At 43.9% G+C, this 15,893-nt stretch overlaps 1 protein-coding gene across 1 annotated transcript; it reads left to right on the forward strand.

Moving 5' to 3' along the window:
* Positions 1 to 673: 673 nt before the first annotated feature.
* On the forward strand, positions 674 to 13,716 carry LOC121463863. Its single transcript, XM_041676393.1, has 3 exons — positions 674 to 875; positions 3,314 to 4,546; positions 9,920 to 13,716. Exons 2-3 carry the CDS (start codon positions 3,335 to 3,337, stop codon positions 11,219 to 11,221), a joined length of 2,514 nt encoding a protein of 837 aa, XP_041532327.1. The 5' UTR covers positions 674 to 875; positions 3,314 to 3,334; the 3' UTR covers positions 11,222 to 13,716.
* Positions 13,717 to 15,893: the final 2,177 nt, after the last annotated feature.

The following is a 15,893-nucleotide window of genomic DNA, read 5'->3' on the forward strand; positions in this document are numbered from 1 at the left end:
GGAACAACTTCCTTGTGGCTTCTACAAGCTGAACACAATGCTGTTTTTACAGCCACAGTACATGTATCCTCTAAACATGGTGTTCGCCATCACAAGGGAAATCTCCACGAATGGCTAGGGAGATCATTCATTTCTCCCGGGAGCTCACTTGGCAGGCAGCCTTGTCTGATTGGTGAAGTCTGAGCCAGTGAGAGTGTCTGTCTCAAAGTCAGGAGAATGGTCCTGAGTGAAAAGAGCACCTGCACATACGTGTCCACCTACATCATCACCCTCTGGTGAGAGACAATCAACAGGACAGCAACACAGGGTGCGGGGTTACAGCAAGAGTCTGCAAACGCTGAAATCCGGGATCCATGGGTATGAAGGTCAATAGTTGCCATCAGCTGACAGAGGGTCCTGAGGTAGTGGAGTAAAATGGTCAGTGCTGGGGAGCACAGGAGGACACTGGAGTCGGCTTCCAAGGTCCCAAGCACCCTGGATATATAGAGCTCGGCCTCCCTGTCTGAAGGAGGTTGTGAAACCTATTTCCCTGATTTGTGCAAACCAATGCCCTAGTTCAAAGAACAGAAACCAAACCCTCCTCTGACTGCAGCCCCTCCCTTTAGGGAACAAGCTGGCAGGATTGGAATCTAGGAAGTGCAGAGCAGAGAGCAGAGACTGTGAGGGGCAGGATCTGGAAGGAAATCTGGGCAGATCAGCCTTTGCTTCCCAGCTGTTCTGCTTTCCGAAAACACCAGAAACCCAGCACTGAGCATTCGGTCTGGCTGCTGGACATCCCAGCTAAGAAGACGCCATAGACAGCTACCCCAGCGACCTAGTTCCCAGGGAAGAGGGGACATCACAGGAGGGTCACTCACTTCATCACTGGGGAGCAGGTATGTGAAGGAATCTAAGTGCAGCTTGACCAGAAATCCTCCTTACTTATGACGTGGCAGGGGAATTTCTGGTACCAGGGCAGAGGAGCTTGTATTCCAGTTTATTTCAGTCAGGGATTTTTCACGGTTGGGCCCTTTTGCATCTTCTGTACCACAGAGGACCCCAACCCACCAGCGAGGCAGCAACAATCTCTTCTATCTCCTGCACATTCCTGGGTCTGTTGCTCTTCTGATGAGAGCATCAGTGTGGAGAAGGGGGGCAGGCTGTGTGAGCAGACTCTCCAGAGTCATTGCTGTAAGCTGTTTGGGGTAGGTTTTGTTATTGGGGCTGTTTGTTGTTTTCATTGTTTTGGTTGCTATTAGAAACTGGATCCCTCTGTGTGCCTTTGGCTGGTCTAGGACATGAAATCAGGCCGGGCTCAAACTCAGAATCTATCTACCTCTTCCTGCTAGTGCTGAGATGAAAGGCGTGTCCCACCACACCCTGTTTTACTATAACTATTTTATTTACCCCACAGTGATAAAACACCATAATTAGAACACCCACTGGTATTTCCTGGTGAACAACGAATCTATGAAAAAGCATGAACTTGACCTTGACCACCTGTAGAGTAGAAAGGTCTTTGGGTTGGGTTTAGAAGAGGAAGGCTATAAGTCGTCTTTTCTCTGGCTCAGATCAGCTATTTTCTCTGCGTTGAGGAAACTGAGGCAGGGCAGAAACTCCTTCAGTAATTACTGAGGTTTGGCCTTTTCCAACCCTTCAGAGAGTATGCCATGCTCAGTACTGACTAACCTGAAGATCATGCAGGCATATATATTTTACTGCAATAAAATAGCACATTAATTATTCTCTCAAACTTTCCATATAGTAGTCAAATATTATCAGGGAATTTTCTCTTTTTATTCAGATGTCAAAATTTTTTGTCATTTAGCATATTTTTTGAGAGCCTCATGCATGAACACTGCATCTACCTCACTCCAGGTTCCCTCTCTCCTCACTCCAAATTTTCCCATCTCTCAATTACTGATCTATTCTTTAATTATTATCATAATATGTATGTACATACGCAATGGCGGCTACTTTGCCCACTTTCAAGAATTCTCATTGTTTCATACATATATTTATCAGAATATATCAAGGCTAGGGTAGTTTTTTTTTTGTCTCTCAGTCCTTTGATGGAAGTTCAGATTAGTTACATAAAACAAGAAGTGCATAGAGCCTAGCATAGGAAATCTATTCATGAACAGCCTTCATTTTGTATTAACTCATTTGTTTATTTGGTAAGGTACAAGCACATTTGTTAAAGTTGACCAATTGGAAGATAATATAATTTTTTAAATTCAGTGAACACCAACAGAATAGACCAGACAGCACACCTGAGTAGTAAACTCTTTTCTATACCATGGTGCTATGAGTGCACCCACATTGGGTCCTGTGTCAAATGGAGTTCCTGCTGTGGGTGTCAGTCGGAAGCTGCAAAGATGCCGCTCCCAGATTCAGGATCTCTTCCACTTTGTATCCTGCATCTTTCCAGGTGTCCCTAAGTGGCACCATCTCTCACTATTGAATCGCTCAAATCAACCCTTGACTGCTCCCACGCTTTCTCCTCACTTGTGAATTTGAACTCCTCGTTCCAGCTACAGGTCGACTGGCAGTTCTCCAGATGCACCGCAGTGCGCCATCTTTATCTCCACGCACGCGCTCTCTTCACTCCCGCCCTTTCCATTTGCCCAGCCGGCTCCACACAGCATTCCACACCTTGCTTAGATGTCGCTTCCTTTCGAAAATCTTCCATGGCCATGGGTTCTATTCTGTGCTTCCCAGCAATCCCACAGATACCTGGTTCAGATGGTAGCGTGTATGAGGCAGGCCAAGAGGCAAATTCTGAGTATCAGAGCCTCTGTCTGGATGTTTGAAGTCAGGGACAGGTCATTCTTGAGAAACGGCAGCCATTTCGAAGTGAAGCTGGGGGACAACTGCTAGGGGCCCACAAAGGTGCTTGTGTTACCCTGGTTCTGGAACAGAACTTAAGACCAAGAACAGTGATGGCCTCAGCATTTTCCCCGCCTTGGCATTACTTTCTCTGTCTGGGATCTTTTGTGATTTCAAACAGAACTTTAAGAGCTTTTCTGTTTTGGTGAATGACGGCATACCATGTGATCCATAGCACGACCTCCTTAGTGCTGCTGGTATAGGTCTGAATTTATCTTGATGAACTAAAAGTGCTTCAAAGAGGAAAATGGTCAAGGGTAAAGGAGTCTCAGTCAAGCCAAAATATACAATCAGGCTAGAAGTAAATGCATTTGAGTCCTGAGCATTTGATTAAAAGAGGGAAAGACCCCATTTGTAATATGTGTGGTTTAAGGGACTTTGCTTTCCCGTTGGCTTGCTCTTTCTGAACTAATTCTTTGACCTTCCTGGTTCTTTCCTCCCTTAGCACCATCAACTGTTACCAGCCATGGGTCAGTCCTCCTCTTCTACACCCCCTCAGAAGGAGGAGCCTGATTTGACCTCCAGCTTGGACACAAATCTTTACAATTTCAAGATGGAAACCAAGATCCTGTCTCAGGAATTAACCACCTTGATTGGATCATACCTAAAGGACGGAAACCTGCGGGGAACAGTTTCTGCAATCAGCGATGCTCTGAGTGACATCGAGAAAATCCCACTAAACATCGCAGTGATGGGGGAGATTGGGGCTGGAAAATCCAGTCTCATCAATGCTCTACAGGGAGTGAGGTCTGATGAAGAGGGTGCGGCTGCTTCCACCGGAGTGGTATGTACCACCACTGAGAGAAAACCATACCCATACTCCAAGGCTCCCAGTGTGACACTCTGGGACCTGCCGGGCATCGGGTCCACTGCCTTCCAACCACAAGATTACCTGAAGAAAATCAAGTTTGAGGAGTATGACTTCTTCATTATTGTCTCTTCTGGACGCTTTAAACACAATGATGCAGAACTAGCCAAAGCCATCGTGCAAGTGAATAGGCGTTTCTATTTTGTTCAAACCCACACAGACAATGATCTAATGGCTCAAAAACAGTGTAGTCCTCAGAGATTCAATAGAGAGAACACCTTAAAGCAGATTCGAAATTCCATCTCAAGTATACTTAAGGAAGTGACCCAGCAGGAGCCTCCAGTCTTCTTAGTCTCTAACTTTGATGTGTCTGACTTTGACTTCCCAGAGCTGGAGGCCACCCTTCTGAGGGAGCTCCCAGACCACAAACATCACATCTTCATGCTCACTTTGTCAGTTGTTACACAGTCTGCCATAGACCAGAAGAGGGACACACTGAAACAGAAGGTCTGGAGGGATTCCGTAATGCCAAGAGCATGGGTCACCATACCATTTAAGGGCTTGACCAAAAATGACATAGAGAAGTTAAAAGAGACTTTGAACTTCTGCAGATCTTCCTTTGGCCTGGATGAGGCATCCCTGGAAAACATCGCTGAGGATTCGCACGTGGCCCTGGAGGAACTCAAGGAGAACATTAAGTCTCCGCATTTGTTCTCAGAAGAGCAGGGTAAATCCTTAACAGATAAACTTTTGGAGTACATTAGCCGTCCTTACTTTTCAAAGACTTTCCATTTGCAAAATTTCTTCATTGACACTGTGGCAAATGATGTTAAAATTCTCCTTAGCAAAGAAGAGCTTTTCACAGAGAGGGTAAGTTCATTTCAACCCCAAAGCCTCTCTATATTAGGAGGCATCAATGCATCAAAACTGTTTTCCACAGTTGTTCCAGGAAGAACCTTTCTATTGCATTTTGTTGAAATGTTTCACGGTGTTTCCAAGTCCATTTTCTGCACCTGTTGAAATCTTATGATCTGTTGGAGAAGGCTGCTTGTTCGTTCCCGGCTGCTTAGACCCAAAATAGCCACACAGAAATATATTCTTTGCAATGCTGTTTGACCAATAGCTTAAGTATATTGCTAGCTAGCTCTTATATCGCTGGTTCCCATTTCTATTCATCTGTGTATCACCACGTGTCTGAGGCTTACCGGCAAGGTTCCAGCACGTCTGACTCCAGTAATGGCTACAAGACTTCCTGCTGACTCCGCCTACTCTCTATATATATCTCATTCAGCCTGGCTTTACTCTGTTAAGCCATTGGGCAAAAGCAGTTTCTTTATTAACCAATAAAAGCAACACATAGACAGAAAGACTTCCCACACCAATGGTCTCTCAGATTCAGACTTACAGGATGCAACTCTTAAGGTTTTTCCCTTACAAATTGTCTCATTGCTGTGGTGTTCATTTGCTTTGTTTTTATGAAATATTTCCATTAGATGGAATCCTTGTCGTCAGTTTGCTTTTGTTTCATATGCTATGGGTCCCTATGTCCTGATGTTCCGATGAAGTTTATCATATACATTTCCCTTTAGGAATTTCAAATTTCCCTTCTTATATCAAGCTCATTGGCCAGCTGAGTTGGTTTTTGTATAGGGTCATGTTTTAGTCTTGCCTGATGTGCAGTTTGCCCAGTTCTGCTTGTCGAACACTGTGCCCTTTGTGCAATATTAGTTTTGGAAGCCTCACTGAGATGTTGATTGAGTGTAGGTACCCCCAGGTGGCTGTACATGTATGCCGACATTTCTGGGTCCTCTCTTCTGCTCAGGTGGTGGGACTATAGACCCATTTCCATGCCACTGTCAGACTGTTTTCTGCGGTTCTGTTTTATTCCTTGAAAGCAGGTATTTTGGTGCCTCCTTGCCCTATTTTGTTTTGTTTTGTTTGTTTTTTTGACCAATGCTGTTAGGTCATTAGCATTTGCTTGTGCTTCCATGTACATTTTATCATTCCACATCTAGTTCTATTTTATGTAGTAGGAGCTGCAGGGCACTTCCCGCCTCCCAGTTCCCGGCCACCAGCTAGCTTTACCCAAAATAATTACACGGATACTGTATTCTTTTAAATACTGCCTAGCCCGTTATCTCTAGCCTCTTATTGGCTAATTCTCACATCTTGCTTTAACCCATATTTAGTAATCTGTGTAGCACCATGAGGTGGCTTACCAGGAACGATCTTAACCTGCGTCTGTCTCGGGTGGGAGAATCATGGTGACTAACTCACTTCCCTTCTTCCCAGCATTCTGTTCTGTCTACTCCACCCACCTAAAGGCTGGCCTATGAAATGGGCCAAGGCAATTTCTTTATTAACCAATGAAATCAACACAAACAGATTGACAGATGACAATACTACATCAATTTTAAATGACACTGATATTTTTGATGAGATTTAATTGGGACTGAAGATTACTATGCAAAGTATGGACAATTTGACAACATTTAGGGTCATTTATAAGCTATAAACCTGGCAATCTTAGCATCTTTTGTAACCTTGTTTGAGATTTCTTTCATCAGTGTTTTGTGAGCATTGTTCAATGCTTTCCATTTCCTTGGTTAATAATTGAATTTGATTGCTCCCTGCCTTTCCTTTCCTTTTTATCTTTCCTCTCCTCTCTTTTTCTTTCCTTTCCCTTCCTTTCTTTTCTCTTTACCTTCCTATCCGCTATATGTGTATCTGTGTCTATTATAAACAGACTTTCAAGGTTTCTTTCAAATTTTTACACTTCAGATTTTCTAAAGCAAATCGTGCATTATCATTCTAATTTCATTCATCAGTATTCTTTGGATTTCAGAAAGATTTTTTTTCTTGTTTTTTTATTATAGTTTTTGGTTTACATACAAGATAGTGGGTTATATTATGGCATTTACATACAAGTGTACTGTTATACATTCTCATTCATTCTGATATGTTCTTATTCATTCATATGTTCTTACCTATTACCCTGATACCCTTCATCATGCCCTTGTGCATGTCTGGCTAGCTCCTTTTTCCCGAAGAGTCCCTTCTTCTCCTCCTTATCATATAGACTCTAATACTCATCCTATGCATTTCCTCCTTTAACATTTCTTCTGCTGCTCATGTGATTGGAATTTTTATCATTGTTTTTGAAATATTTAAAAGAAATGCCATTTATTTTAACTTCTTCAGAATCTTTTACTAGAGAGTGTATCACTGCCTTGGCCATTTTTAATAATTCTTGTGTTCTATGTAATAATTCTTGCTTCTCAGTGGAAATCTCTACTACTTAAATAGGATATCTGTACTAAGCAACTTCTCCAGAAAATGTGTCTTAGGAGGTTGGCTTGTTATGTGATATTGGGTCTATTTCCTGCTGACCATCACAGTGTAGGTGCTATGTCTTCATTCTGGTGGCATTTAGTGAGTTTTGTCTCAGTCCATTCCATGTCAGAATTGTGGAGAACTATTGTCTCAGCTGGTCACACAAGACTGGGGACTCTCATGCATTACAAGCAACTGTGACATGAATAGTACAGTGTAAGCAATGCATCATACAAGAATTTATATTCATTTCTGTAGCCACAATGACCAGGAGTTCCTAAACATTGTTTCTACTTGTCAATCAGTTGTGGGCAGAGTTCTAGCACCGGAGAGGCAGAGACAGGCAGACTCCTAGGACTCATACTACATACATGTGCACTTGCACACACGCATGCAGCTTCACACACAACATCTCAAGTTATTCACCTGAGAGTTTTGATTTTTTCATGTATTACTCTGAATGACTGTAGCATCTGTAATGCTGTGTCATTCCCCCCACTTCCCTTACTGTTATTGGTGACATGGCTTCCAACAAGGTGATTGGCAGAATCACAAATAGAATTCTGTATACCTGAAGCTCCTATATTGAATTATATCATATGCCAGAATATTAGAGCAACTTGAAGCCAGTCTCTCATGACTGCCGGCTTTTACCTTCTGTTCTAGTTGCAATTCTAGTGCCCTGTCTGTGTTTTCAACATCAAAAGAAAAGGATACAAGTGTAGATCTGCACCTTCTCCCAAAGCTCTGGTATCTTTAGGATCAGAATTGATAAACGTAGATCTACACTCAAAGCTATCATGGAGTCTGGTTTTATACAATTCATGAATTAAAAAGTTTTAATATTCTTGTAAGATCATAATAAACTGTAAGTATATGACAGTAACTGGATGTGACATATAGAGTCCAAAATATGAAATCTGTGGACATTTAAGGGAAGCATGTGTCACATCCCAATGGAACCTGTCTGAGCTTGCCCCACCTCTTCTGCTTTAAAAATTGATGCTTTTTCAGGGAAGGGGTTTGATGGGAATTCATTTCTTCAGGTTTCTTTGGTTGTTGTTGTTTTGTTTTGTTTTTCGAGACAGGGTTTCTCTGTAGCTTTGGAGCCTGTCCTGGAACTAGCTCTTATAGACCAGGCTGGCCTCAAACTCATAGAGATCTGCCTACCTCTGCCTCCCAAGTACTGGGATTAAAGGCGTGCACCACCACCACCACCCAGCTTCAGGTTTTTTAACTTTAAGAAAATGAGGACACATTTTTTAAAATTTTTTTAGATTTATTTGTTTATTATCTATACAACATTCCTTCCATGTATGCCAGTAGGCCAGAAGAGGGCACCAGATCTCATTATAGATGGTTGTGAGCCACCATGTGGTTGCTGGGAATTGAACTCGGGACCTCTGGAAGAACAGTCAGTGCTCTTAACCTCTGAGGCATCTCTCCAGCCCGAGGACGCATTTTTTAGTGTCTTCTTTGTGTTCTCTCTCTCTCTCTCTCTCTCTCTCTCTCTCTCTCTTTTTCTCTCTCTTTCTCTGTGTCCAGTTTGAGATTTTTTATTTTTGTTGGTTGTTTGCCTAAGATTTAAAGACCAAACCACTAGAAAGCAGGGGCACATGGGGAATTTGCTTACCAATGAGGCTGCCCCCTACTTCCCCTGTTGAAAATAAGGAATAACATAGATTTTTAATAATGATTTTTTAAATTTATCCATTTTTAAGTTTTCAAACAAGCACATACTACATGTTAAGTATAGCCCCTATTAGTTCCTTTGTTCCTGAGATAGTTTCTCTTTCCCTTTCGTATCATACATACGTATGTAACTATATAAAATCTAAGATTCATTGTTGAAGGAGCTGCAGGCTGCGTTTCTGCCACCCAGCTCCCGGCTGCCTGGCTAGCTTATGCCCCGAAATAACAACACACAAATTGTATTCTTCACTGCTTGGCCCATTAGTTCTAGCCTCTTAATGGCTAATTCTCACATCTTGTCTTAACCCATATTTAGTAATCTGTGCAGCACCAGTCTTACCGGGAGAGATTCAGCATGTCTGACCTGGTGGCTTGCTTCATTGCGTCTGCCCGGGAGAGGGGAACATGGCGTCTGAGCTCACTTCCTCTTCCTCCCAGCATTCTGTTCTGTTTACACCTATGTTCTAACCTATAAGGGCCAAGCAGTTTCTTTATTAATTAACGAATGGCCTTCCTCCATCAATTTATGAATAACAAAATATATTTCTCTTTCTGCGACTGGTTTAATGACTTAAAACAATTATCTCCAGATACATCTGATTTCCTACAAATGCCATAGTTTCCATCTTCTTTATGGCTAGAACAAAGTCCATCACACCTGGGTAGTGATGTGTCCACCCCTCTGTGGGTCACGTAATGAATCTTGCCCACTCCCTACCTCATGTCCTTTCTCCCTTCATTCACACTCCTCCCAAGAGAAGCCAGGAGAGCTGTGCTAAGGGAGCAGAGGGCATGAGGCCTAAGAGCAATGCTTGTGAGCTCACAAGAGGCAGGGAGCCTTCCCAGGAGAGATGCTGCTGGAGGATTTGCTGTGCTGCTCATCTCTGCCCATAGTGACATTGCACGGGTGGTAACTTTAAAAGGAGTAAACACAATCTGAAGATAATTATAGATAAGATATAAACACAAGGGAAGGTAATTGCATGGAATAAGTGGACGTTGAATCAGACAGCAAGGAAAGAGGGAAGTCACAGGAGAAGTAGAGCCTGAGAAAGAGGACATTTTCCAGAAATCAAGGCAACAGCCTACAAGGTACAAGGGAGTGTCTGCCTCTAAAGGGCACGGAGGATGAAGTCCTGCTTTACTGAAACAGCAAAGCCCTAGGCCCTGCTCTGCTGCACTCATAATTGCAATGTCTCTCTTGTCTCCTCTCTTCAGCATCTTTTCCTGGAAACATCTGCATGTAAGCCTTCCAGACCCTCCCCTTCAACGGCCCAGCTTTTGGAATCCAGCTTTGAAATTTTTTTTAAGAACTTCAAGAAGGAAAACAAAATTCTCTCTGAGGAAACTATCACCTTGATTGAATCCCACCTGGAGAATAAGAACCTCCCGGGAGCGGTTTCTGCAATCAGCAATGCTCTCAGAAACATCGACAGAGCCCCACTGAACATCGCAGTGACGGGAGAAGCAGGGGTAGGCAAATCCAGCTTTATCAATGCCCTGAGAGGAGTGAGGGATGAAGAAGAAGGCGCAGCTGCCACTGGGGTGGTAGAGACAACCATGGAGAGAACTCCATACCCACACCCAAAGCTTCCCATGGTGACAATATGGGACCTGCCTGGCATTGGGTCCACGTCCTTCCCTCCTGAAAAGTACCTAACAGACATGAAGTTTGGTGATTATGACTTCTTTATTATCATCTCAGCTACACGCTTCAAAGACACTGATGTCCATCTGGCCAAAGTCATGGCCAAGATGAATACAAAGTTCTACTTTGTCCGAACCAAGATAGATCAAGATGTAAATAATGAACAGAAAGGTAAACCTAAGACTTTCAATAGAGACAGCGTCTTAAAGAAAATCCGAGACGACTGTTCAAGGCATCTCCAGGAGACTCTCTCCAGTGAGCCCCCAGTTTTCTTGGTCTCTAACTTTGATGTGTCTGACTTTGACTTCCCAGAGCTGGAGACCACCCTACTGAGCGAGCTCCCAGCCCACAAGCGCCATGTCTTCATGCTGTCCTTGCACAGTGTTACTGAGACTGCCATTGACCGGAAGAGGGATTTCCTGAAACAGAAGATCCGGCTGGAGGCCTTGAAGGCCGGAGCTTGGGCCACCATTCCATTTGGGGGCTTGGTCAGAGATAAGATCCAGAAGGTAGAGGAGACCTTGGATCTCTACAGGTCCTACTTTGGGCTGGATGATGCCTCGCTGGAAAATATTGCCAAGGATTTTAACGTGTCTGTCAGTGAAATCAAGGCACACCTTAAGTCTCTCCATTTGCTAACGAGGACCAACGACATGTCCTTAGAAAACAAACTATGGAAATACATTGAATATATTTCCTCTGTTACTGGGGGGCTACTTGCCACAGGCCTTTACTTTAGAAAGACTTTCTATTTGAAAAATCTCTTCATTGATACAGTGGCAAGTGATGCCAAGACTCTTCTCAATAAGGAGTTTTTATCAGAGAAGCTGGCTAACCCCCCAGAATACTGGGAAGCAGCGATGGAGCTATGAGGCACTTACCTTCAGGCTGGCTTTGGTCACTGACTTATGAACTACTTTGAAGCAGCAAATATTTTCTATGAAAGACCAGAGGATTCACCTCTTTCAGAGTCTGTGGCAGCTGAAGAAGAGTCATCAACAACGTAAACACACATGGGAAAAACTGTCTCCCACTATAATATCATGATGAGAACACATGGGTATATAACAAGTGACTTATAATATCCTTCTGAAATTAAACTTGGATCTTTTGTCTCATGGAGATTCTCCAGGCATTGCCACAAGAATATCTTTTGGAGTTATGAAGGACAGGGGGCTGATTCCCAGAACACATGAGGCGGTATCTCCTGGACACAAGAGCCACATGGTAGATGGGACTGTGAGCATTGTCCATGCTACCTCCAGGATGGACACAAGAGCCTCAGCAGCCTTCCTTAAGGGCAGAGGCAAATCCCATGACCCCTTTCTTCTATCCTTAGCTCTAAGTCCAGAACCACATGGCCGTAGCTGCCAAGTTCCGCTGCTTGCTGGGGCTAGAACATGGCTCCCTTGTTCATTTACATCTTTACCAGCTACCTGGTCTTGATGGTTCCCATCACTGCCTCAGCTTGGCCGTTTGGAAATTTACTCTGTAGACCAGGCTGGCCTCAGACTCAGAGACAGGCCAGCCTCTGCCTTCCCAGTGCTGGGATTAAAGGTGTGCGCCACCACACCAGACTCTAAACTTTTCTCTAGCTCCTTTTCACGAGTTGAAATTTTATCTGGGTGGGATTTTACCCTGAGGTCACCACTCCCTTTAGTATATTTCTTAATCTGTTTATCTTCTTGGACACAGGATTTGCTCTATTCTACTTCCTAATGCTTTTTTCCTCCTTAAAATTTATATTTTATAATTTACCCTGCTCAGATTGCTCTTTTTCATTATAAATTTTCATTAGAGTTAACCTGACATAGTACATACCGGGCTATTTTGATATTTCTTCTGCCAATGGAATTAATCCAAAAGTCTTAACTTTAGCCTCAGGCAGACTCTTCAGACAAGGGCAGAAGACAGCTACTTTCTTCACTAAAATGTCACAAGAGCTATCTACTAAGGCAGCATACTAAAATTCTCCCATATAAACTCTTGAGCAAATGCCCACATTCATCAAATCACATTCAACACCACTGTCTTCCATGCTAGTACCAGTATGGCCCATTAAGCAGTACTTAAAGCATTCAACTGCTTTTCTAACCCACAGTCCTAACGTCCATATTCCTTCAAACAAAAGCATGGTCAGACCTGTAACAGCAATACCCCACTCCTGGTACCAACTTCTGTCTGAGTTAGGGTTTCTGACACTGTGAAGAGACACCAAGACCACAGCAACTCTTGTAAAGGAAACATTTAATTGGGGTGGAAACATTTAATTCAGATATTCAGTCCATTATTTTTTTTAAATATTTATTTATTATGTATACAATGTTCTGTCTGTGTGTATGCCTGAAGGCCAGAAGAGGGCACCAGACCTCATTACAGATGGTTGTGAGCCACCATGTGGTTGCTGGGAACTGAACTCAGGACCTCTGGAAGAGCAGGCAATGCTCTCAACCGCTGAGCCATCTCTCCAGCCCCCTATTCAGTCCATTATTAATGTAATGTTCTGTCCCTTTAAGAGACAAGCCACACCCACTCTCTCCCTGTCCGTTGAGGCTGATCTTCAGCTTCCAGCCTGAGTCCCTTCTCTTTTATGTCCCTCCCACAAAGAAACAGCTTCTGCCTTGCTCCATTCTCACCACTTCTCCCCTTTCGCCCTCTCTGTCTCTCTCTGTTTCTCTCTGCTCTTCCCCCTTCTCCCCTTCCCCCTTCTCCCCTTTTCTTCCATAACCCAGTAAATAAATATCCAAACTCACTCTGCATGATGTGCCTATCCTTATGTCTCTCGCCTGCCATGTAGCTCCCTCCCCAGGATCAGCTGCCTTCTGAGACCTGTGGCATGATCTCATGTTGTGCCCATCCATCTGTCTCTCCTCATAGGACTCCCTGCCCCTGCGCCATCCCTGCCTGGAATTCGTGGTCCACTGCAGCCACTTGGGGAACTGCCCCATCCCTGCCTGGGACTGTCTGCTCTCGCAACCCAGTGCCTGCTGCCTGGCCCCACTAGAGGACCTGCAGTATGGTCTCATGGCCCACTGCCTGCTGCAGCCACTGGGGATCCGTAGCATTTTTACTTAACCCATTACAATTATCAAGGACCATGGTGCTGGAGAAGTAGTTGAGAGTCCTACATTGCAGGCAACAGGAAATGGTCTGACAGTCACACTGAGGGAATCTTGAGCAAAAGAGACCTTAAAGTCCACCCCCACAATGACACACTTCCTCCAGCAAGGTTATACTTCCTCCAACAATGCCACACCTCCTAATAGTGCCACTCCCCATGACTTAAGGGGAGCAATTACTTCAAACTATCACAAACCCTATCTCAACAAAAATGAAACAAACAAAATAAAATAAGTAACTGCCCATTGATCATCAACTGTTCTTTGAGTTTCTACCCACTCCGCCTGTAGTGTATGCAAACTTCCAGTCTGTTTATCCTATGTGTGGTTGTGATGTGTGTGATATGTGTGGAATGGACGAGCATGAATCCTGCCTACAGTTTCTCGGACATCAGAATGCTATACTCAGGGCTAAATCTATGAACTGTACGAGGAAACCACTGATTGAACACATGAAAAAAAAAAGCAATAGGAAGAAAGTCCTCATGGACATTCCAGAACCGGACAACAGAGAAATACCTGAACTGCACCCTTAGCAGCATGGTTTTTGTAGTGATATTTCATTTGAATTTTAATAAATAAAGCTTGCCTGAAGATCAGAGAGGAAAACACCCCCACTGATGAGCCTTACAGACCAGGCAATGGTGGCACACACGTTTAATCCCAGCAGCCACACGAGTTTGCCATAGAAACCAGGTGGTAGTGGTGCACACCTTTAGTCCAGTCCTAGAAAGGAATAAGAGATGAGAGGAGACAGGTTTCAGACACAGTCTCATTCTGAGATTCATGGAGGCAGGATCCCTATTTCGGACTGAGAGAGAGGTAAGAGCCAGTGACTGACTGCTCTGCTTTTCTGACCTTCAGGTTGAACCCCAATATCTGTCTCTGGGTTCTATTAATCATGCCTCATGTTTTCACCTGTGTGTCTACAGCGAATGAATGATTAGACAGAACAACCTTACTATCAACACAGGGCATCAGAAGCTCCGGTTCCAAGTGTCTCACACAGCAGGGAGGTGTGCCAAGGTCGTTCGCACATTCATCCTCATTCTAAGCAACAAGCATCTTTGATTTTTTTTTTTCCTATCACTCCAGCAACGTACAGAAAACAAACTTGCAGAAGTCATGGAAAATCCAAGACTTGCTCCAGCATCTTAAGATGGGCATGGGATATATGTATCAATGCATGGAAAGTTTGGCGCTTGAGAGACTGCCCTGGAGTAGATTGAGCCCCCTCCATTGAGTTCTGGATTTCCTGTGAGGGAAAATCCATTTTCTTTAAGGATGGGGGTGGTTCCCCATAGGAAAAATATGCCCCACCCTCATGGGTGTATGGGCAGCACATATTGGACTCTGGATTATAATGAAAAAGAAAAGAGGACATGAAGCTGGAAGGGAACTCAGGAAGTAGGAGTGGACCTGGGAGGAGGTAGGGAGAGAACATGCATGAATATGATCAAATGCATTGCATGCATGAAATACTCAAAGATCTAATAAAAACTGTACTTTCTAAGAAATTACGGAAACAGAGTAAATGGGGGAAAACAGAATTGCTTTGTTTTAAGAAGGACAGACAAGGGGCTGGAGAGATGGCTCAGCGGTTAAGAGCACTGACTGCTCTTCCAGAGGACCCGGGTTCGATTCCCAGCAACCACATGGCAGCTCACAACTGTCTGAAAATGCAGTTCCACGAGATCTGACACCTTCACACCAACAAACATAATAAATTAAATAAATAAATAAAATAAATAAATAAATAAATGAAAAAAAAAGGACAGACAAACATGTTTGTGGCCCATTAGTCCTTTCTTCCTGACTGGAGCTGGTTCAATTGCCCTGCCTCCTCATGAAGAGGAAACTTATCTTCTTAAAGATATCCTCCAAGAAGCTCAGGCCCAGGCTTCCCTTCCCTCAGCTTGGGGCATAGCTTTGAAAGCTAAGAATGGAAGCAGTTTGGGTTCAGAAACGTTTATTACAGAAACCCTCACCCTGGTCTGCTGAGGTGTGTGACACAGATAATTAAACTGACAGGAGGGGCTGGAGGGATGGCTCCACGGTGAAGAGCACTGGCTGCTCCTCTAGACGACCCAGGTTCGATTCCCAGCACCCACATGGTGGTCTGGCTTGGTCTTCTGTCTTTCTGCTCATTCAATTCTTGTCAAAGCCAAAGAACAAACACTGCAATTCCCTGGATGACTTCAATTATACATAGAGTTCCAGGCTGCCAGGGAAAGAGACTGAGATTTTGACTCAAAAATCCAAGATAGACAAATGAAAGGGAGAAAAAAAGTGGAGGTGGAGCCAATGCTGGGTACCAAGGGAAGTCACAATGACAACTCTGATTCTGCCTTGGAGGTGCCTGTGCCGACCCTGAGCCCCTTCCTGCTTGGGTGGGAGGAAGTCAGGAACAGAGAAACAGGACATT

Source organism: Microtus oregoni, unplaced genomic scaffold (genome assembly GCF_018167655.1).
Source record: "Microtus oregoni isolate MIOR12 unplaced genomic scaffold, Mior012 000027F_ref0000203, whole genome shotgun sequence".
In the NCBI taxonomy this organism is placed as follows: Eukaryota; Metazoa; Chordata; class Mammalia; order Rodentia; family Cricetidae; genus Microtus; species Microtus oregoni.

What these genes read in the sequence shown, in the direction of transcription:
- LOC121463863 (XM_041676393.1), top strand. Translation starts at nt 3,335, where the DNA reads ATGGGTCAGTCCTCCTCTTCTACACCCCCTCAGAAGGAGGAGCCTGAT. An exon ending in AAGAGCTTTTCACAGAGAGG is followed by an intron (nt 4,547 to 9,919) that starts GTAAGTTCATTT and finishes TCCTCTCTTCAG; the next exon opens with CATCTTTTCCTGGAAACATC.